This window comes from Nansenia antarctica (assembly GCF_963989245.1).
Source record: "Nansenia antarctica genome assembly, chromosome: 4".
Taxonomy (NCBI): Eukaryota; Metazoa; Chordata; class Actinopteri; order Argentiniformes; family Microstomatidae; genus Nansenia; species Nansenia antarctica.
Window position 1 is genome coordinate 41641479 of NC_137689.1, and position 22500 is coordinate 41663978.

The 22500-nt window shown below is 44.8% G+C and overlaps 1 protein-coding gene across 1 annotated transcript in view; it reads right to left on the minus strand.

Annotated features, from left to right (window-relative positions):
- ptpra (protein tyrosine phosphatase receptor type A) overlaps nucleotides 1-22500 on the minus strand; it is a gene marked incomplete at its 3' end in the record, with an annotated part of 44764 nt that overhangs the window by 16057 nt on the left and 6207 nt on the right. The window contains exons 7-13 of the mRNA XM_080528605.1: nucleotides 21146-21243; nucleotides 14975-15094; nucleotides 13496-13662; nucleotides 11128-11263; nucleotides 8703-8852; nucleotides 6255-6348; nucleotides 4895-4971 (exon numbers count right to left, since the gene is read on the minus strand). Of these exons, the coding sequence (XP_080384731.1) occupies nucleotides 4895-4971; nucleotides 6255-6348; nucleotides 8703-8852; nucleotides 11128-11263; nucleotides 13496-13662; nucleotides 14975-15094; nucleotides 21146-21243 (842 nt within the window). The remainder of the gene's footprint in view (nucleotides 1-4894; nucleotides 4972-6254; nucleotides 6349-8702; nucleotides 8853-11127; nucleotides 11264-13495; nucleotides 13663-14974; nucleotides 15095-21145; nucleotides 21244-22500) is intronic.

Here is a 22500-nt window from a genome sequence, read left to right on the forward strand (position 1 = left end):
AGGGTGTTTTACCTACCTACAGGTGTTTTACCTACCTACAGGGTGTTTTACCTACCTACAGGTGTTTTACCTACCTACAGGTGTTTTACCTACCTACAGGGTGTTTTACCTACCTACAGGTGTTTTACCTACCCACAGGGTAGTTTTACCTACCTACAGGGTGTTTTACCTACCTACAGGGTGTTTTACCTACCTACAGGGTGTTTTACCTACCTACAGGTCTGTTACCTACCTACAGGTGTTTTACCTACCTACAGGGTGTTTCACCTACCTACAGGTGTTTTACCTACCTACAGGGTAGTTTTACCTACCTACAGGTGTTTTACCTACCTACAGGGTAGTTTTACCTACCTACAGGGTGTTTTACCTACCTACAGGGTGTTTTACCTACCTACAGGTGTTTTACCTACCTACAGGTGTTTTACCTACCTACAGGTGTTATATCTACCTACAGGGTAGTTTTACCTACCTACAGGTGTTTTACCTACCTACAGGGTGTTTTACCTACCTACAGGGTAGTTTTATCTACCTACAGGGTGTTTTACCTACCTACAGAGTGTTTTACCTACCTACAGGGTAGTTTTATCTACCTACAGGTGTTTTACCTACCTACAGGTGTTTGACCTACCTACAGGGTGTTTTACCTACCTACAGGGTAGTTTTACCTACCTACAGGTGTTTTACCTACCTACATGTGTTTTATCTACCTACAGGGTGTTTTACCTACCTACAGGGTAGTTTTACCTACCTACAGGGTAGTTTTACCTACCTACAGGGTGTTTTACCTACCTACAGGGTGTTTTACCTACCTACAGGGTAGTTTTACCTACCTACAGGGTGTTTTACCTACCTACAGAGTGTTTTACCTACCTACAGGGTGTTTTACCTACCTACAGGGTGTTTTACCTACCTACAGAGTAGTTTTAACTACCTACAGAGTAGTTTTACCTACCTACAGGGTAGTTTTACCTACCTACAGGTATTTTACCTACCTACAGGTGTTTTATCTACCTACAGGGTGTTTTACCTACCTACAGGGTGTTTTACCTACCTACAGAGTAGTTTTAACTACCTACAGAGTAGTTTTACCTACCTACAGGGTAGTTTTACCTACCTACAGGTATTTTACCTACCTACAGGTGTTTTATCTACCTACAGGGTAGTTTTACCTACCTACAGGGTGTTTTACCTACCTACAGGGTGTTTTACCTACCTACAGGGTAGTTTTACCTACCTACAGGGTGTTTTACCTACCTACAGAGTGTTTTACCTACCTACAGGGTGTTTTACCTACCTACAGGGTGTTTTACCTACCTACAGAGTAGTTTTAACTACCTACAGAGTAGTTGTACCTACCTACAGGGTGTTTTACCTACCTACAGAGTAGTTTTACCTACCTACAGGTGTTTTACCTACCTACAGGGTAGTTTTACCTACCTACAGGTATTTTACCTATCTACAGGGTAGTTTTACCTACCTACAGGTGTTTTACCTACCTACAGGTGTGTTACCTACCTACAGGGTAGTTGTACCTACCTACAGGGTAGTTGTACCTACCTACAGAGTGTTTTACCTACCTACAGGGTAGTTTTACCTATCTACAGGGTGTTTACCTACCTACAGGGTGTTTTACCTACCTACAGGTGTTTTAGCTACCTACAGGGTAGGTTTACCTACCTACAGGTGTTTTACCTACCTACAGGTGTTATATCTACCTACAGGGTGTTTTACCTACCTACAGGTGTTATATCTACCTACAGGGTAGTTTTACCTACCTACAGGTGTTTTACCTACCTACAGGGTGTTTTACCTACCTACAGGGTAGTTTTATCTACCTACAGGTGTTTTACCTACCTACAGGTGTTTTACCTACCTACAGGGTGTTTTACCTACCTACAGGGTGTTTTACCTACCTACAGGGTAGTTTTACCTACCTACAGGTGTTTTATCTACCTACAGGGTAGTTTTACCTACCTACAGGGTGTTTTACCTACCTACAGGGTGTTTTACCTACCTACAGGTGTTTTACCTACCTACAGGGTGTTTTACCTACCTACAGAGTGTTCTACCTACCTACAGAGTAGTTTTACTTACCTACAGAGTAGTTTTACCTACCTACAGGTGTTCTACCTACCTACAGGGTAGTTTTACCTACCTACAGGTATTTTACCTATCTACAGGGTAGTTTTACCTACCTACAGGTGTTTTACCTACCTACAGGTGTGTTACCTACCTACAGGTGTTTAACCTACCTACAGGGTAGTTTTACCTACCTACAGGTGTTTTACCTACCTACAGGGTAGTTTTACCTACCTACAGGTGTTTTACCTACCTACAGGGTGTTTTAGCTACCTACAGGGTAGTTGTACCTACCTACAGGTGTTTTACCTACCTACAGGGTGTTTTACCTACCTACAGGGTAGTTGTACCTACCTACAGGGTGTTTTACCTACCTACAGAGTGTTTTACCTACCTACAGGGTAGTTTTACCTATCTACAGGGTGTTTACCTACCTACAGGGTGTTTTAGCTACCTACAGGGTAGTTTTACCTACCTACAGGGTGTTTTACCTACCTACAGGGTAGTTTTACCTACCTACAGGGTGTTTTAGCTACCTACAGGGTGTTTTACCTACCTACAGGTGTTTTACCTACCTACAGGGTAGTTTTACCTACCTACAGGTGTTTTACCTACCTACAGGGTGTTTTACATACCTATAGGTGTTTTACCTACCTACAGGGTGTTTTACCTACCTACAGGTGTTTTACCTACCTACAGGGTGTTTTACCTACCTACAGGTGTTTTACCTACCTACAGGTGTTTTACCTACCTACAGGGTAGTTTTACCTACCTACAGGTGTTTTACCTACCTACAGGGTGTTTTACCTACCTACAGGGTAGTTTTACTTACCTACAGGGTAGTTTTACCTACCTACAGGTGTTTTACCTACCTACAGGGTGTTTTACCTACCTACAGGGTGTTTTATCTACCTACAGGGTAGTTTTACCTACCTACAGGGTGTTTACCTACCTACAGGGTAGTTTTACCTACCTACAGGTGTTTTACCTACCTACAGGGTAGTTTTATCTACCTACAGGGTAGTTTTACCTACCTACAGGGTGTTTTACCTACCTACAGGGTGTTTTACCTACCTACAGGGTAGTTTTACCTACCTACAGGGGGGGTTTTCAGAGTGGAGCCATCCCATTTAAAGCCGTCAAAGTGTGTCAAACCAGTTCTGATGACAGGCTTCACACTTCACCCAGACATTCTACACTACGACTAACACGCTCGCATTGGCGTGAAACATTTCAGCCAATGCTGAAACACAGAGGGCAGTACTTCAGCTGAAACACAGAGGGCAGTACTTCAGCTGAAACACAGAGGGCAGTACTTCAGCTGAAACACAGAGGGCAGTACTTCAGCTGAAACACAGAGGGCAATACTTCAGCTGAAACACAGAGGGCGGTACTTCCAGGGCTTTAAGTGGGAAAAAAATCCTGTGCCTGAAACTTTTTCTTGGGGAGGGGGGGGGTCACAGTTTGAGATATTGGGAGAGCGGGTACAGAAGACAGCTTCTTGTCTCAATGTTTAAATGCATTAATACTATTTTATAGTCAATACAAAATATATGTCTCAATGTTAAAATGCATTAATACTGTTTTATAGTCAATACAAAATATATGTCTCAATGTTAAAATGCATTAATACTGTTTTATAGTCAATACAAAATATATGTCTCAATGTTAAAATGCATTAATACTGTTTTATACTCAATACAAAATAAAATAATATATTTAGATGTCTTTAAAAGGCCAAACTGCATCACTTATTAAGCCACTATCACTATAACAATACAGAATAAAATATATACATGTCTTTAAAAGAACAAACTGATTACTTATTAAGCCACTATCACTTATATTCTCCTTCTTGGCACCACGTCCCATAAGGCTTCCCGTCACTACTCAGGGTTTTTCCTGGCTCAAAATGAGGCGGAGGTGGTACCAGTGGTCTTTGACATCGGGGGGGACCCATGAAGCAGGGCTGTCTGGGGGTCCTTAAACGAGCATCAAACACTTAATTTCTTGCATTCTGGTGAATTGATATGCACCAATTTGTGCCCTTTCTCCATCAATTTATGGTGGAAATGTCATTATATATGTAAAGGAAAAAACAATATTCAGGCACCAGATGACCATTCAAAATATAATGTAATATAATGCAATATAAGGCTCTCAGGCATTCTGTACTTTCAAATATGTATTCTCCTTGAGCAGTCAATATCAACTATCAGCTGTTACGCTAGCAAACACAAAAGCTAACTTATTTGTGAAACAGCGCCCCCGCCACCACGTCGGCGCAGTGCCGCAATTGCAATTCTGTCATTTCTGTCGGCCGCCTCATAGTTCTCTATGCAGGAAAACCCCTGCTACTCTCCTCTATCCATGCCCAGCGCCATTTATTCCTTACTCCTCGTTCTAGTATAGCTGTGTCTTCGCCAGGTTTAAGAAACTTGGCTTCCATTTTAATAGACTCTTACTAAAGTTAGCTAGATAGCGGGCTGCTAAAAGCGAACGTCTCTACAAGCTAACATTACACTCATTAAAACTTCTTAAGGCCCCCCCACTACTCTGCCTCCGATTGGCTAGAAGTCGTTGGTTGGCTTGAGCAATGTGATACCATTGGTAGGCGGAACTGTCTCTTTGCTGAAGATGACTCTTTAAATTACGATGTAAACAAATAGCATGTGATTTTTTATTTATTTTTTGCTCAAAATTCCCCCGCGCCGGAAATCCGGCACCGTGCCGAAGAACTTTAAGCCCTGTACTTCCTGCGGGCCAGAGTGACGTTGCCCAGCGTGGCTCTGAGCAGGACACCCGTGTGACTTACGTCAATGAAGGAGGCGTTGACGTAGTCTGTGTTCTCCTCTCCCCTTTTCACCGGGATGATGACTCTGTTGAACTCGTCTGCAGAAGAGGAGAGGACACAGGTGAGGTCATAGAGGACACATGTGAGGTCATAGAGGACACAGGTGAGGTCATAGAGGACACAGGTGAGGTCATAGAGGACACAGGTGAGGTCATAGGGGACACAGGTGAGGTCATAGAGGACACAGGTGAGGTCATAGAGGTGAGGTCATAGAGGACACAGGTGAGGTCATAGAGGACACAGGTGAGGTCATAGAGGACACAGGTGAGGTCATAGAGGACACAAGTGAGGTCATAGAGGACACAGGTGAGGTCATAGGGGACACAGGTGAGGTCATAGGGGACACAGGTGAGGTCATAGAGGAGGACACAGGTGAGGTCATAGAGGACACAGGTGAGGTCGTAGAGGTGAGGTCATAGGGGAGGACACAGGTGAGGTCATAGGGGACACAGGTGAGGTCATAGAGGTGAGGTCATAGGGGAGGACACAGGTGAGGTCATAGAGGACACAGGTGAGGTCATAGGGGAGGAAAGGGGCTTCAGCAGCAGACAGGGACACAGACGTGTGTTGCTGACATACCTGGCGCTTTTCACACACTTGTAGATTAGACTCGTCACCTCTCACACACGCATGTGTGTGCACACACCTCACCCTAGGACACACACCTCACCCTAGGACAGAAGGTTTAAGCACACTCATGCGTGCACACACACACACACACACACACACACAGTCTCACACACATACAGTCTCTCTCTCACACACACACACACACACACACACACACACACACACACACACAGACTCACACGCACAGTCACACACACAGTCTCACACACAGTCTCACACACAGTCTCACACACAGTCTCACACACAGTCTCACACACACAGTCTCACACACACAGTCTCACACACACAGTCTCACACACACAGTCTCACACACACAGTCTCACACACACAGTCTCACATACACAGTCTCACACACACAGTCTCACACACACAGTCTCACACACACAGTCTCACACACACAGTCTCACACACACAGTCTCACATACACAGTCTCACACACACAGTCTCACACACACACAGTCTCACAAGCACAATCACACAGTCTCACACGCAGTCACACACACACACACGCACAGTCACACACACACACACACACGCAGTCACACACACACACACACACACACACACACACAGTCTCACACTCGCACGTGCACACGCACACACACACACACACGTACACACACGTACACACACGTACACACACACACACGCACACACACACCTCCTTGAAAGCCCAGAAAGTGTCACTCACATGGGATGATCTGCAGGACGCGGTTCTTCTTCATGTTGGCCGGCAGGTTCCCCGTCCTCATCTTGTCATTCTGGATCTTGATGGAAGTCAGTTTCTGTAGGAAGAGAATGACGTTTTTATGACTTTCCTTATGATTGTTATGAATGATTTCAAACACAACTTATCTGATGCTGTTTTCAGAGCTGAGTACACCTAGGGGGTGAAAGCAATTGTTAAGTAGCCCTTCAGTACAGTTATTTCAAGAAGGAATGAAACAGAAACAGATGGAATTGTTTGTTTCTTTCGAGGGGAGAGGTACGTGTCACAACTAGAGAAATTAAAACACCCCAATCTAAAAAAGTACGGCTCACTTTGATCATTTTGATTCCACCAGTACCATGTGACGAGAAACAGCCCCATACTGACATACAGTATATCTCAAAAGTGAGTACACCCTTTAGATTTTTGCAAATATTCTGTCATATCCTTTCAGGGGATAACACTATCTTAATGAAACTTTGATATAACTTTAAGTAGTCAGTGTGCTGCTTGAATAACAGTATAGATTTATTGTCCATTGAAAATTACTCAGTACACAGCTGTTAATGTCTAAACAGCTGGCAACAAAAGTGAGTACACCCCATAGTGAACATGTCTAAATTGTGCCCAAAGTGTCAATATTTTGTGTGACCACCATTGTTATCTAGCACTGCTTTAACCCTCCTGGGCATGGAATTCACCAGAGCTGCACAGGTTGCTTCTGGAATCTTCTTCCACTCCTCCATGACGACATCACGGAGCCCACTGTTGGACACCTTGCACTCCTCCACCTTCCTCTTGAGGATGCCCCACATGTGCTCAATTGGGTTTAGGTCTGGAGACATACTTGGCCAGTCCATCACATTAACCTTGCTTCTTCAGCAAGATCGTTGTCATCTTGGAGGTGTGTTTAGGGTCATTATCATGTTGGAAAACTGCCCTACGGCCCAGTTTCCCGAAGAGAGGGGATCATGCTCTGCTGCAGGATGTCACAGTATATATTGGAATTCATGTGTCCCTCAATGAAATGTAGCTCCCCAGTGCCGGCAGCACTCATGCAGCCCCAGACCATGATGCTGCCACCAACATGCTTGACTGTAGGCAAAACACATTTGTCTTGGTACTCCTCACCAGGGTGCCGCCACACACGCCACACACCATCTGACCCAAACAGGTTTATTTTGGTCTCATCAGACCACAGGACATGGTTCCAGTAACTCATGTTCTTGGATTCATTGTCTTCAGCAAACTGTTTGCGGGCTTTCCTATGCATCGGTTTCAGAAGAGGCTTCTGTCTGGGGCGACGGCCATACAAACCGATTTGATGCAGTGTGCGGCGTATGGTCTGGGCACTGACAGGCTGACATCCCACTTCTGCAACCTCTGCAGCAATGCTGGAAGCACTCGCACGTCTATTTTTGGAAACCAACCTCTGGATATGACGCTGAGCACGTGGACTCAACTTCTTTGGTCGACCCTGGCGAGGCCTGTTCCGAGTGGAACCTGTCCTGGAAAACCGCTGTATGATCTTAGCCACTGTGCTGCAACTCATTTTCAGGGTGTTGGCAATCTTCTTATAGCCAAGGCCATCTTTGTGAAGCGCAATAATCATTTTTTTCAGCCGCTCAGAGAGTTCCTTGCCATGAGGTGCCATGTTGTCCAGCATTCAGAGAGAATTGTGCCCAAAACACCAAATTTAACAGCCCTGCTTATCATTTACACCTGAATCCTTGTAACACTAACGAGTCACATGACACCAGGGCGGGAAAACAACATCATTGGGCACAATTAGGACATGTTCACTCTGGGGTATACTCACTTTTGTTGCCAGCTGTTTAGACATTAACAGCTGTGTACTGAGTAATTTTCAAAGGACAACAAATCTATACTGTTATTCAAGCAGCACTCTGACTACTTTAAGTTATATCAAAGTTTCAGTAGGATAATGTTATCCCCTGAAAGGATATAACAGAATATTTGCAAAAATCTAAAGGGTGTACTCACTTTTGAGATATACTGTACTACAGGGTCAAATGGTGCTTCAACTTCCCTATTGAAAGTACCTGGTTGAAGCGTTATTACCTCAATTTCATATGAATCCGATTCACTGACTCAAGAAAACCACCATGTGACATTGAGTAACAGGTGGTTCCCAATGGCGACAAATTTGTTGAAGCGAGTGTCAGAAGTCGCCATTGTTAACCCACATAGCGTCTTACTCACCCTCAATCTCCACATTTAAATCCCACCTCAAAACCTACCTGTTCTCCCTTGTATACAACCTCCCCTACCCATATCCATCTCCCCTAACCCTGCCACCCACCTCCCCCCCTGGACATTGCTGTGTTAATTGTTCCCTGTTCGTTAACTCTGTGCTCTGTGTGCTGTATATAGTGTGTAAATGATCCCACTGTGACAGAGGGGGCTGACCTTGAACTCTGCCTCCATCCCCCCACAGCCAGCCCCCGGGGAGGGGGCGTACAGCTTGGCCAGGTGGGACTCCAGGGAGGTCACCTCCAGCTCTGTGTCTCCATACAGGTAATGCTCCAGCATGGCCTGGAAGATGAACACATACTGCATCTGTGGTGGGGGGGAGAGATTGAGAGATGGGGGGGGAGGATATTAATTTATTAATACTTCTCAGACTCAAGCCTTTACCCCCCAATGTTCCTTGTTTCACCGTTTTCTTGCATAAGTCTTCAAAAACTTTTCCCTGTATTGGTTTCGACCAAAACCACTAAATGTGCTTTTCTCCAACCAGGTAGTGTTGAACGTACACTTCCCCATAGTTCCTCACAAATGTACATAAGTTGAGATTTTAAGACTTGTTTGCGCTACGCTGTCAGAATGTCTCCTTTACACCACACCAGGGTTTCCGTTAGAAAAAATGTGTGCCGGTCAACGTGTCCGGGAAGATTTCAATTTACCGGACAAACGTGAGAAATTCCGGTCATCATATTAAAATATAATATAGCTGTTTGTCGCGGTGATTACTGTTGTGTAGCCTATACAGTATATGCCGTTTAATGTCTATTTCTCATCTGATACGATTAGATGCGAGCTATATAATATAGGCTTTCATGATTCGCATGCGCTATGCCATAATATTATGTCCAGCGCTGAACGCGCCACACTGGGAACTGAACAGACTGCATCGATCAATGAACGGACTCCACATTACGTTAACTGAAGTCTGTTAAATTGTTTGGGATTAATGTGAGTTTTCTATTTTCTCTTTCCAGTTTTACCCTTTTTTATCAATAAAACAACGTCATTTCTATATCTTAATCGGACTCGCGAGTATGACAATGAGGAGAACATAACTGTTTATTGAGAAACGATTGATAGGCAGGCTGGGATACGTATAAAGAAATACCACAATGTCTAGATGTATAACATTGTATTGAAAAGTGCAAGAAGTTACATGTAGGCTTCTGGCGTGACACATAGGCTAGCCTAATTTCCGTTCATATGCCTTTTATCAGATAAAATAAAATAGAATAAAACTCTTTGAAAATAAATAGGCTTTAAATGAACTTAACTGCTTTCAGTAGCTCAGTCAGTCCCACATACTGATGACATGCGATGCCATTTTTTGCCATGTGAAATGCAACTAGCTGAGAGTGCAGCTTATTGTTAGCTGTTTCATTAGCCTGCTCACAGTGGCCTTGCATAGCGGTTTGTTGTTGCCTCAAACTGACCGCCGATATGTGCTCACTGCACCGCCTGTGATCAGTGAGAGCCGACATTCTCATATTCGTTGCTCCTCTCGTGAATCCGTTATTCCTCCCCGATGTTTTGCACGGTGAGCAGAATTTTTTTCCTTCCCCATCTAAACGCAGCTCCTCAGACTCATTGTAGCTTGGTTTCATGAAGTCATTGTTAAGCTTACTTTGTCTTGCCATGTTTACCTCTCGCTCGCTATGTGCACTTTGAGCTGCAACGTTTGCAGGGGGGTATTCCATCAACGTCGCTAAAGGAAAATCCTGGCTTATTTTTGATAACTCTCGGGAGACTTATCGGAATATGCCTGTATATCTTTAGGAACTCTCGCGAGACTTTGTCAGACTAAACCTGGATTTTCTTTTAGCGATGTTGATGGAATACCCCCCAGGTTAAAAGCAGGGTTGCCAGATGGGCCGGGTTATCGCCGAATGGGCTACTGGGTTTAGCGGTAATAGACTGGTTAGGCTGTAAAATCCCATCTGGCAACCCTGCTACCGCTGTTTCGCGGAGTCATCTTCATGCCGGCGTCAAATCATATCATAATAAAAGAAATATAGCCTATATATTCGTCTTTTTTAATATAGAAGGAATCAGAATGTGACAATTCAACTTTAGCGAATTGTATTCAAATTGTGGTTAGAGGGAATTATTTTCACCGGACATTTTGACCGAAGAGATTTCAATTTGTCGGACTTCAATAGATTTTACCGGACAAAGACCGGTAATTACCGGTTAACGGAAACCCTGCACCACACCTAGATGAAGCTTGTTTACTACCTGGGTGTTCTCTGAAAAGTTCTCCCCTGGGGCTGCAAAGCTAGTGTTTATTGGTGTTTATTGGTTCCAGCTTATTTCCATACTATTGTTGGGGGTGGCGGGGGGAAACTGATAGGCAAATTACCATACTGCTTATTACCATATTGCTTATTACCATACTGCTTACGTTACAGACCGGACATTAAACACCATACAGAGAAGTTATCGCAACCTACCTGTGTGTGTGTGTGTGTGTGTGTGTGTGTGTGTGTGTGTGTGTCTGTGTCTGTGTGTGTGTGTGTGTGTGTGTGTGTGTGTGTGTGGCCCAGGTTCGGTTGTGTGTGTGTATGTGTGTGTGTGCGTCAGGACGTACGTCTGTCTGCACCATCTGGCAGCGCTGGGCCCGTATGCGCGTGACGAAACCGAACACGTCCACCTTCCTCTCCGTGTTCATCATGTCCAACATGGCGTCGATCACGATGAAGGTCCCTGTCCTCCCCACGCCCGCGCTGAGAGAGGAGGAGAGGGGAGGGAGGGAGGAGGGAAGAGAGGGGAGGGAGGAGGGAAGAGAGGGAGGGAAGGGAGGAGGGAAGAGAGGGAGAAGAGAGGGGAGGGAGGAGGGAAGAGAGGGGAGGAGGGAAGAGAGGGAAGGAAGGGAGGAGGGAAGAGAGGGAAGGAAGGGAGAAGAGAGGGGAGGGAGGAGGGAAGAGAGGGAAGGAAGGGAGGGAAGAGAGGGAGAAGAGAGGAGGGAAGAGAGGGAAGGAAGGGAGGAGGGAAGAGAGGGGAGGAAGGGAAGAGAGGGAGAAGAGAGGAGGGAAGAGAGGGGAGGAAGGGAGGAGGGAAGAGAGGGAAGGAAGGGAGGAGGGAAGAGAGGGAAGGAAGGGAGGAGGGAAGAGAGGGGAGGAAGGGAAGAGAGGGAGAAGAGAGGAGGGAATAGAGGGGAGGAAGGGAGGAGGGAAGAGAGGGAGAAGAGAGGGGAGGGAGGGAGAAGAGAGGGGAGGAAGGGAGGAGGGAAGAGAGGGGAGGAAGGGAGGAGGGAAGAGAGGGAGAAGAGAGGAGGGAAGAGAGGGAGAAGAGAGGGGAGGAAGGGAGGAGGGAAGAGAGGGAGAAGAGAGGGGAGGAAGAGAGGGAGAAGAGAGGGGAGGAAGGGAGGAGGGAAGAGAGGGAGAAGAGAGGGGAGGGAGGGAGGAGGGAAGAGAGGGGAGGAAGGGAGGAGGCAAGAGAGGGAGAAGAGAGGGGAGGGAGGGAGGAGGGAAGAGAGGGAGAAGAGAGGGAGTTAGAACACACAAAGCCTAATTGTAGAACTGAATACACTGTAGAAGCATATTGAATGAATGATGAATGAATGAATGAATGGTCTTTATTGTCATTAATATAGTACAGGTACCATACAACGAAATTTGGGAGGGGGGGCTCCCCTGGTGCTAGGAAAAAAATACTAAAAACAAGAAGGGAAAAGAGCTGGTTTACATAAATAAAGGCTATATACACTATCCACTATACTATACTATACAAATAAAACACTGTGCTGTACTCTATGCTATGTTATAAATATCCTAACATTTCCTATCTCTGAACCTTATGTGCACGAGGGTTGTCATATTGCACATAGTATTATTGCACATTCATTTAAAGTGTCGCAGTTTGCAGGTTTGAAATGTTCACAGTTGTGTTTCAGTATTGCACTTGATTACAATCTAGTAGCTGCCATCAAATTGTCTAGATTGTCCAGGGCCTAGAACCTAGGTCTTTGCTGTGTTCAGGGCCTGAATGGCCCTAGGGTAGAAGCTGAGCTTCAGTCTATTTGTCCTTGCGGACATGGTCCTGAACCGCCTGCCCAAGGGCAGCCGAACAAAGTGTTCGTTCCCAGGGTGGGATGGGTCTCTGGAGATCTTGGAGGCCTTCCTGAGGCAGCATGTGTTGTACAGCTCTTCCAGAGAGGGGAGGGGGGCGCCGATGATCTTCTGGGCCGATCTCACGACTCTGTAGCGCTTTCCTCTCTGCGGCTGTGCAGCTGGAGAACCACACGCAGATGCAGTAGGTGAGGATGCTCTCCACTGTGCAGCGGTAGAAGGTCACAAGCAGCTCCTGTTTGAGGTGGTATTTCCTGAGGACTCTCAGGAAGTAGAGCCGCTGTTGTGCCTTCTTGATGATGGCTGCTGTGTTGGTCTTCCAGGACAGGTCATCCTGTATGTGCACCCCCAGGAATCGGAGGGTTGAGACTCTCTCCACGCTCCCTCCATCGACGAGCAGGGGCTGGACCTCAGATTTTTTCCTCCTGAAGTCCACGATGATTTCCTGGGTCTTTGACTGGTTCAGCAGCAGGTTGTTAACCTTGCACAGCTTGCCCAGCTGCTCCACCTCATCCCTGTACGCCGCCTCGTCCCCCCCCGAGATGCATATTACATTAGTGGATTCACCCACATTCGCAGAGAGACAGACAGGCAGAGAGACAGACAGACAGAGAGAGAGACAGACAGAGAGACAGACATACAGAGAGACAGACAGGCAGAGAGACAGACAGACAGACAGGCAGAGACACAGACAGACAGACAGACAGAGACAGGCAGACAGAGAGACAGACAGGCAGAGAGACAGACAGGCAGAGAGACAGACAGGCAGAGAGACAGACAGGCAGAGAGACAGACAGGCAGAGGGACAGACAGGCTCACCTGCAGGGCACCGTGATGGGGCCTGCGTACTGAGGGACAGACAGACAGGCAGAGAGACAGACAGCTCACCTGCAGTGCACCGTGATGGGGCCTGCGTACTGAGGGTTACACGTCTTCACCTTCTTGAGGAACTTGAGCATGCCGATGGGCGTGAAGGGAACCCCGAAGTCTGGCCAGCTGGTGAAGTGGAACTGGGTGACCAGCCGCTGGGGCTTCTTACCCGACACATCTCCTACCTAGAGAGGGGGGGGAAGGAAGTAAAGGAACGTTTATTTCTATTCGGTAGTTAAGTCGTGACGTGTTTCCGGGTCCAACGTTGGCTGAGGCGCTCTCTTCGAAATTAGTAATAATAATAAAAATAATAATTCATTATATTTGTATAGCGCTTTTCCGAGGCTCAAAGACGCTGACAAATATGGGGAAAACGGGAAAGTGCTGTGTGCCTTGTTGTATGAATATATCCCAGTCTAAAAAATGATTGAACTGTCATTCTACCGCTGTAGTACACTGGTACTCTGGTGCGGGGGATTTCTGGTTTGGACCCGGAAATTGATAAACGTCACGTTTGACGTCACGTTTCACTTAACAACCGAATAGCACCTATCACAGACCAGCGGTCACAAATTGCTTTACATAGGCTATAAAAACATAATTAAAGAGAAAAAGTAATAGCAGGTTAAAAGAAAAAGGTAAACAAGTGAAAATAAAAACAAGAAACAAATAACAAGTGTACAACAAATAATAACAAGACACAAAAAGACAGACAGGCTTTTGGGGTTAGCCAAAACAGGACAGGACAGTCTTGAGCTGTTTTTTTAAGGCTTCGACCGAGACCGCTGATCTAAGTTCCAAGGGAAGAGCGTTCCAAAGTTTGGGAGATGGGAGATAAGAAAGAGGGAGAGACGGGAGATAAGAAATAGGGATAGACGGGAGATAAGGAAGAGGGAGAGAGAGGGAGAGAGAGAGAAAGAGAGAACAAGAGAGGGAGGATAGAGAGAAAGAGGGTAGAGAGAGAGAGAGATAAGAAAGAGATAGAGAGAGAACAAGTGAGGGAGGATAGAGAGAGAGAGGGTAGAGAGAGAGAGAGATAGACGGGAGATAAGAAAGAGGGAGAGAGAGAGAACAAGAGAGGGAGGATAGAGGGAGAGAGAGGGTAGAGAGAGAGAGATAGACGGGAGATAAGAAAGAGGGAGAGAGAGAGAAAGAGAGGGAGGATAGAGGGAGGGAGAGGGAGGGCAGACGGGAGACAAGAGAGGGAGAGAGGGTAGAGAGACAGAGGGAGGAGACAAGGCAGAGGGTGAGAGAGAGAAAGAGAGAACAAGAGAGGGAGGATAGAGGGACCAAGCAAATGAAAGACATTCAGTAGGAGAGAGGGAGAGAAAGAGGCCACATTTTAGAAGCTGACACTTTCTCAGTCTGTTGAAAAAGACGAGACCGTGTTAAAGAGAAGGGTCTCAGGCGTTCACACAGGAGCTTGGCCCTTTCCGTTGGGCACAAGAGATAAAGCAAACAGAGGAGCCAGACGAGAGGAGGAGGAGGAGACGGTACCTGTTGGATGCAGAACTTGCGGATGGTGTAGTCCACCAGCACCATCATGTCATCCACAGAGACCCGGATGTTGCCGTAGGTCCAGCAGCCCTGGTCCGGCCAGTACTGGGCACACTTACACTGCAGCAGGGACACAGAGAAGAAGACACATAAACAGTCGCTACGTTTTTAAAGTGGAATTTCTACCCTGTAATGCCAGTGGATTTGTTGTTTTCATTATTCAATAGACACACATTGACCAAAAAAAGGGAGTAGACGTGAATTCGTACAAGACAGGCGCATAAGACTGCCATATTGTAAATGGTAAATGGACTGCACTTATATAGCGCTTTTTTTGCTGCTCCAAAGCGCTTTACAACGGCCTCTCATTCACCCATTCACACACACATTCACACACCAATGGCGGCAAGCTGCCATGCAAGGCGCTGGCCCGCTCACTGGGAGCCATTTGGGGTTCAGTGTCTTGCCCAAGGACACCTCGACATGTGGCCAGCCGGGGCTCGAACCGCTGATCTGCCAACCTTGTGATCATTAGACGGCGACTCTACCTCCTGTGCCACAGCCGCCCCAGATATATCTGCCATATATCATGGTGTGTGTGCTCACTGCTCCGTAATGCGTCTATATCACAAAATGTACATTTGATAAGTAAGTAAGCTAGCTAAGTAAGTAATCTAGCTAACTATGATTGGAAACGAAGTTGTTGAATTATTTAAGTATCTAAATATAATATCAAAAGGCAGCCATAGGATTCCATAGGAAAAGGTATTTAATTAAACTTTTCTAAAAGGAGAACAGTTTACGAGCATGTCAGCCTGACAGTGAAAGGTTCTCACAAAAGTGAATTACAATAGCAACATGTATGTTGTACACACAGATAACAAACCCGCCCTTAGGTGAGGGTAACCAATTACTGATAAGGGGTGGTCATATTTTACAGTGAAGAAGACGAAGAGAGATGAAGGGTAAAGGGGATCTTGGCCCTCCCTTCCTCTCTTGAGAACAATGGTGAGGAGCCGACACTTGGAGGGAGAGAAAAGGGTGGCCTCCCCCTGTTGTGCAACATACATTGTCTTGATTTTCTAGACGTCAAGACAGCCATTGAACACAGAAGGGCAGTTGCATTTATTCAAATGTATCTGTTGTTGGGCGAATGTAACAGGGGGGATACTGTCTCCCTGTCACTGTGTTCCCAGACAGACTTGTTCATTCAGTTCCTGTAGATTCAATCTTAAAGGTATTAATGAACGAAAATGTCTTATTGAAATAATAATTTTCTCCTATAGTAACCAGGTGTGGAATTATATTCATCACTACTTTGGCTGATGTGATGTGGGTTAACTAGCTGATGTGATGTGGGTTAACTAGCTGGTTAACTAGCCAACCAAACCAAAAGTACCAAGTGAAAAACTACTCGCTGTGATTGTGTGATTGGTTAACTTGTTCCACGTGAAAACGTCTTGCGTCAGACATACGTAATCCTTCACATGCTGAACCAGGCAATGTTCAGGCTTCTGTTCACACCTGAGGCTTCCCTCTAAAGCCCACAACTGCTTTCCTCATGTGAGAACAACTTCAAACCAATTAATCTGCAGCCAATCACCTTCCAGGTCGGCTGACAACAAAAAATAAAAATCTTTTATTTTTTTTATTGTTGTTGGCGGTCATCAGTACATTTGCACAAAAAAATCGAATGGCATAAAAGTTCTGCTAAGCCAAGTATGAAGATGAACACAGGAGGTTTTTAGCAGAGTGGGAGAGTGGATATTTCTTTGTGGTATGTAATGGAAAGCCATTCTGCCTGATATGCCAAACATCACTGGCACATTGCAAAGCTTCAAATCTCCAGCGCCATTTCAGGCACAACGCATAACAACGGGTAACATTGACCCATGGGTAACATCGACCAGGAACTCCCAAAAGGAATTCGCAAGCACAAATTAAACAGCTTGAAAAGACACAGACACAAAAACAGACCAAGTTGTTCCAGAGATTTACCAAGCAGTCAGAGACAGTGACACTCGCATCCCTTCAAGTGGCCTGGGACATTGCACGTGCTAAGAAGCCATACAATGAAGGAGTGTTTGGGAAGAAATGCATCACTGATGTGGTAGAACTCTTTTCTCCAGAAAATGACACACTGACAAAGATGGCCTCAGACATCCCACTGTCACGCCACACCATTGAACACAGAATATGGGAGATAAACAGTGCCATTGAAACAGAATTACATTCAGAAATGTGAATTATTTCAGCGTCGCATTGGATGAGTCTTGTGACATACGAGACATACCACAATTGAAACCATGACTGACGTGTAGTCTGCGTGTGTGTGAGTGAGGGGGAGTGCTTTTTGTGAGCCCGCATGTATGATGTGGCTCTTCGGTGGTACCCCAATCATTTTGGGGGGCTCTTAGTCTCAGACTGGTCGGCCACCCCTAGTGGCACATTCAGTGCTGATGGTTGAAGAACACCCCAGGGGTGAACCGGTGGAAAGAGTGTACTGCGCCGGGAGACAGGCTAAGACAGTTAAGACGTTAAGACAGGCTACTCGGGCCAAAGGAGGAGAGGTTATATTCCTGCTGATAAATTCTCTAGAATGACCCCAGAGCAGAGAGAAGACCTATTCCGGTCCCGCAAAGCGCAGGGACGGGGACGGGGGCAAAAAGTAAAAGCTTAAAATGAATATAATTCATCTAACGTTCTCCAGACCTTCAAAAGGAGGCGTCACAACAACGTGACTTGGAGAGTAACCGTGAGGTAACGTACCGAACTGCTAGTTTATCAGCTGGGAGTCATTTTGTTTGTGTCATACATAGGGATGTGCATAACAAAATGTTTTCATATTCGAATAATCGGTGGGTGCTATGAACGAATAATAGATTTTTCGATGTGTGCAACATTTACAAAGGCAGCCATGGAACCCACCTTTAACAGTGAAAAATCTAATTTATTCTGGTATTAATCCTCATGAATTTCTCCTTCTGAATACTTAAATTAGGCTAACATGACAATAACGCAGAACAGAAAAATGGCATGCCGCTAATACCCTGCACACAAGCGGCGATGCACTCAAACACACCGAAACTCAACCTCAGACTCTCAGAAAACAGGGACCAATGAAATGCTTTTAGTCACATCAAAACCTGACCCTAACCCTAACCCTGTTAATAGCCATGTTTGAAACCAATCTCTTCAGCTTCAACTGAAACTGTCACTCTCTTTCTCCTTCCTGCGCCTCCAGCGGAAGACGGAAACATACTTTCAGCAGGGGATCTACCATAGAGCCAGGAGATGTAAACATGGGATCTACCATAGAGCCAGGAGATGTAAACACTGCCATTTTTACAGAGACCAACCAAACAACAACATGCGTATTTAGGGATGTCCCGATATCTGTCCGATATTGGTCCAGAATGCTGGATCGCAGATCGGACATGAAAAAAAAATCGTTGAGATCTGCACTCCCGACCTGGTGTGTCACTCACATGATGACAACAGTAGTAGCCAGTGGTCACGTGCGTGAGAGTTGGCTAGTAGCTACCTAATGAGTCTGAATATTAAGACCACACCAGTATTTGAATGTTGGTGCACCTCAAGAATGGGAATGCAACAGGAGAAAAGTGACTGATCAAACCACAACAACAAACAGCTAGTGGATAACAGTGGTACATCGCTACGAACGTCTAACTGCGTTTTTATAACATCACAACATGCTGAGAGAACATGGACATGCTAAAAACACATAACTACACTAGGGATGGACGGTTTTTCGGTTAAACCGAAAACCGCGGTTTCTAAAAATAGAAACGGTTTTTTATCAAAACCGTCTGAAACCGTTTTTTTTTTTTTTTTTTTTTAGAAGAATAAAATAGAATAAGAATAAAACTGGAACATGTCGTGTGTGAAAATAACAATGATACAGTCTGAATCTGCCGCGCAATGAGTGAGAGGTTTGGTCAGTTGTGAAGAATAACTGAGGATTAATATCGAATTGGGATTATATTTAAGGGTAACGAATCACTCTATGGGAAAGATAGTTGCCTTCAGTTATTGGTAGATAGGAAAGGTTTTTTACAATTACTCGCTTACATTTAATAAGATCATTTTCGCTGCTCTCTGTAAAGCGCATTGGGTCACTTTTGTGAGAAATGCGCTATAGAAATAAAATGTGATTTGATTTGATATCAATCAAACTTTATTTATGTTCTATAGCACAAATCATGCATTGAATGTAACTCCAAGTGCAGTATTTACTAAACCACAATATAATAAAACAAGAGCTATACGGATCAAGAGTGTTTGTGCACAGCGCCACTGTGTGTGAAGGCGCTACTGAAAGTGATGACAGAACGCATGTCTCAGAAGATACCCGGTCACTTAGTGACGCAAAGGTAGTTCTGTATTTATCTCTATCTGTATTAGTACATTTATTTTGAAAGCTCTATTTTGACAGCTCTACCATGGGCACTTTTATTTTGATGGGGCATTCTTTGTTGATTGACTTACGACAGTTCAGGACGAGTCAGTCTCGCGGCATGTGGTTTTTATGAAAAGCTTTAAGTATGTTCACTGCATAATTCTAAGTCTAATATTTCAGTGATTATTGAGCAGTATTCAAATATTTAAATACATTGAGCAGCAGCTGAAACTTTGTCTAAGAACCAAGATATTGAGAAAGCAGTTCATTCAATGAAGACGCTGTTCCAAGAGATGATCTTCCGTGCAGGCGTGCACCCTGGATCAGCGGAGCTGGTGTGTTAAGTGTTCATGTGTTTTCATGTATGGTGTAGCTTACAAAAGTCTGCCTTTCCACTTATATTTGTGAAACTAAGTAGCCTAAATGTGTTGCGACTGTGCTTACGGTGTTTTAATGGTGTTCGACATGAGTGTATTGTAGCAGTAGGGCTCAATTATTTGAAATTGGCGCTTTTTTATTAAAAAAAAAAATTACGTTTTTTTTTTTTTTTAATGTATTTTTCGGTTAACCGGAAAACCGCGGTTTTACTCTCTGACGGTTTTTCGGTTTCAATAATTGGAAACCGTCCATCCCTAAACTACACATAATTAGATAAACACACTGTCCTTGCTTTTGAACACGTCCTAAAACGAAAGTATGTTTACAAGTCATTATCACTTACCGGTAGCCTGCGGCAAACGAGAACAGTGAATTAATTCCACAAATGTAGTGATCCTGTAGTGATCGTTAAACTGTTGTATATTATATCAAATGGCTACTTTAAAACTTAAAAACGAAGTTTCACTTTTGGACCCCTTCGATTCTGTGACTGGTTTATGTTCTCACCAGAGGGAGTCACCAGGCTACACTTTATAAAAGGGTGCTATAATTGCTTTGCCATTTGTAAGAGAAGATAAATAGAATAAAAACCTGAAGGCAATAAAACTAGAAATCAGACAGTAACTTTTTTCTACAATGCTGAATGCTGCTCAATTGTTTTTAACTTTAAACCAGTTGGTCACTGAGTACTGCAGAGTACTGTTTTTGTTGCTTGAATAAAGGCTGGCAGTCTTTAATAGCCAACTGTTGTTGTGGACCATACTGGGGAAGTATTTGTTATTATTCAGGAGTAGAACAATAAATACATTGATATCGGTATCGCAGATACCTGAAGCCCAGGTATCGGTAGTGAAAAAGTGGGATCGGGACATCCCTATGCGTATTCCAACAGTAGCAACGTAGCCCTCACAAGGCTAAAGAGAAGTAGCCTAGTAGCCAACTGTAAACTAACTAACGCGCAGTTGAATGACGTCAGACTCTCGTCCTGTTCCACACTCAACAGTAATAATAAGTCATAATAAACGGAACTATATTAATATTATGCTTGTGTATTGTGTATATTGTTTTTCTGTGCATGATTAATGCAAAAACAACACAGAACCGACAGTAGTTCTGTCGGTTAATTTGCGTAAATTGAATAGTTAGCGGTCCAATTTTTTAATTCGACTTTGATCCTCGGGAACTATTATTCGAATAATCGATTATTCTGCCCCATCCCTAGTTATAACAGTACAACTAACTCTGAAGTATAGCCCTGTTCAAACACCCACCATCACATCACCATCCTCCTCCTCCTCCACATATCCACCACCACAGACCCCGAGCCATGGTGTACTAAGAACCATGCCCCCTCCTCCTCTTCCTCCCCCTACCTCTTTTCTCTCCTTCAGATTGGTCACCATGACGATGGTGGCCGTGTTCTGCTCCCAGATCATCCTCCAGAAGTCGTTCACCGTCTCCTCCTTTGGACCTGAGAGAGAGAGAGAGAGAGAGAGAGAGAGAGAGAGAGAGAGAGAGAGAGAGGGAGAGAAGGAGAGAGAGAGAGAGAGAGAGAGAGGGAGAGAGAGGGAGAGAGAGAGAAAGAGAGAGAAAGAGGGAGAGAGAGAGAGAGAGGGAGAGGGAGAGAGAGAGGGAGAGAAGGAGAGAGAGAGAGAGAGGGAGAAGGAGAGAGAGGGAGAGAGAGAGAGAAAGAGGGAGAGGGAGAGAGAGAGAGGGAGAGAGAGAGGGAGAGAGAGAGAGGGAGAGAGAGAGAAAGAGAGGGAGAGAGAGAAAAGGAGAGAGAGAGAGAGGGAGAGAGAGAGAGGGAGGGAGAGAGAGAGGGAGAGAGAGAGAGAGAAAAAGAGGGAGAGAGAGAGAGGGAGAGAGAGAGGGAGAGAGAAAGAGAGGGAGAGGGAGGGGGAGAGAAAGAGCGAGGGAAAGAAAGAGAGAGGGAGAGAAAGAGAGAGAGAGGGAGAGGTTCGTATTAACAAGCAACTATGACTACAGTAGTAATAGTCAGAATATCAGAATAGTATATCTGAAACTGAGTTCAGATACTAGAAACGTGTGGCCTGGGGTGGTCCAGTGGTCTAGCACCGCGGTCTACATTGCACATATGCCCATGTCGGTATGGGTTCGAATCCAGCTCATGCCCTGCTGACATGCCCTCTCCCCCTTCTTCTCCTTACTTTCCTGTCTGTCTTCACTAACTCTATCCAATAAAAAAAAATACAAATATGAATGGGACTGCCCCACACTCAAAATAATAGCCTTAAAAATATACTATGAATGGACAAAATGGCCCATCGTTGTCAATGTATTTTGAGACTGACATTTGGGCATTATGAGAACACAGACAGTTAGCATTACGAGAACACAGACAATTAGCATTATGAGAACACAGACAGTTAGCATTATGAGAACACAGACAGTTAGCATTATGAGAACACAGACAATTAGCATTATGAGAACACAGACAGTTAGCATTATGAGAACATAGACAGTTAGCATTCGGAGAACACAGACAGTTAGCATTATGAGAACACAGACAGTTAGCATTATGAGAACACAGACAGTTAGCATTATGAGAAGACAGTTAGCATTATGAGAACATAGACAGTTAGCATTATGAGAACACAGACAGTTAGCATTATGAGAACATAGACAGTTAGCATTCGGAGAACACAGACAGTTAGCATTATGAGAACACAGACAGTTAGCATTATGAGAACACAAACAGTTAGCATTA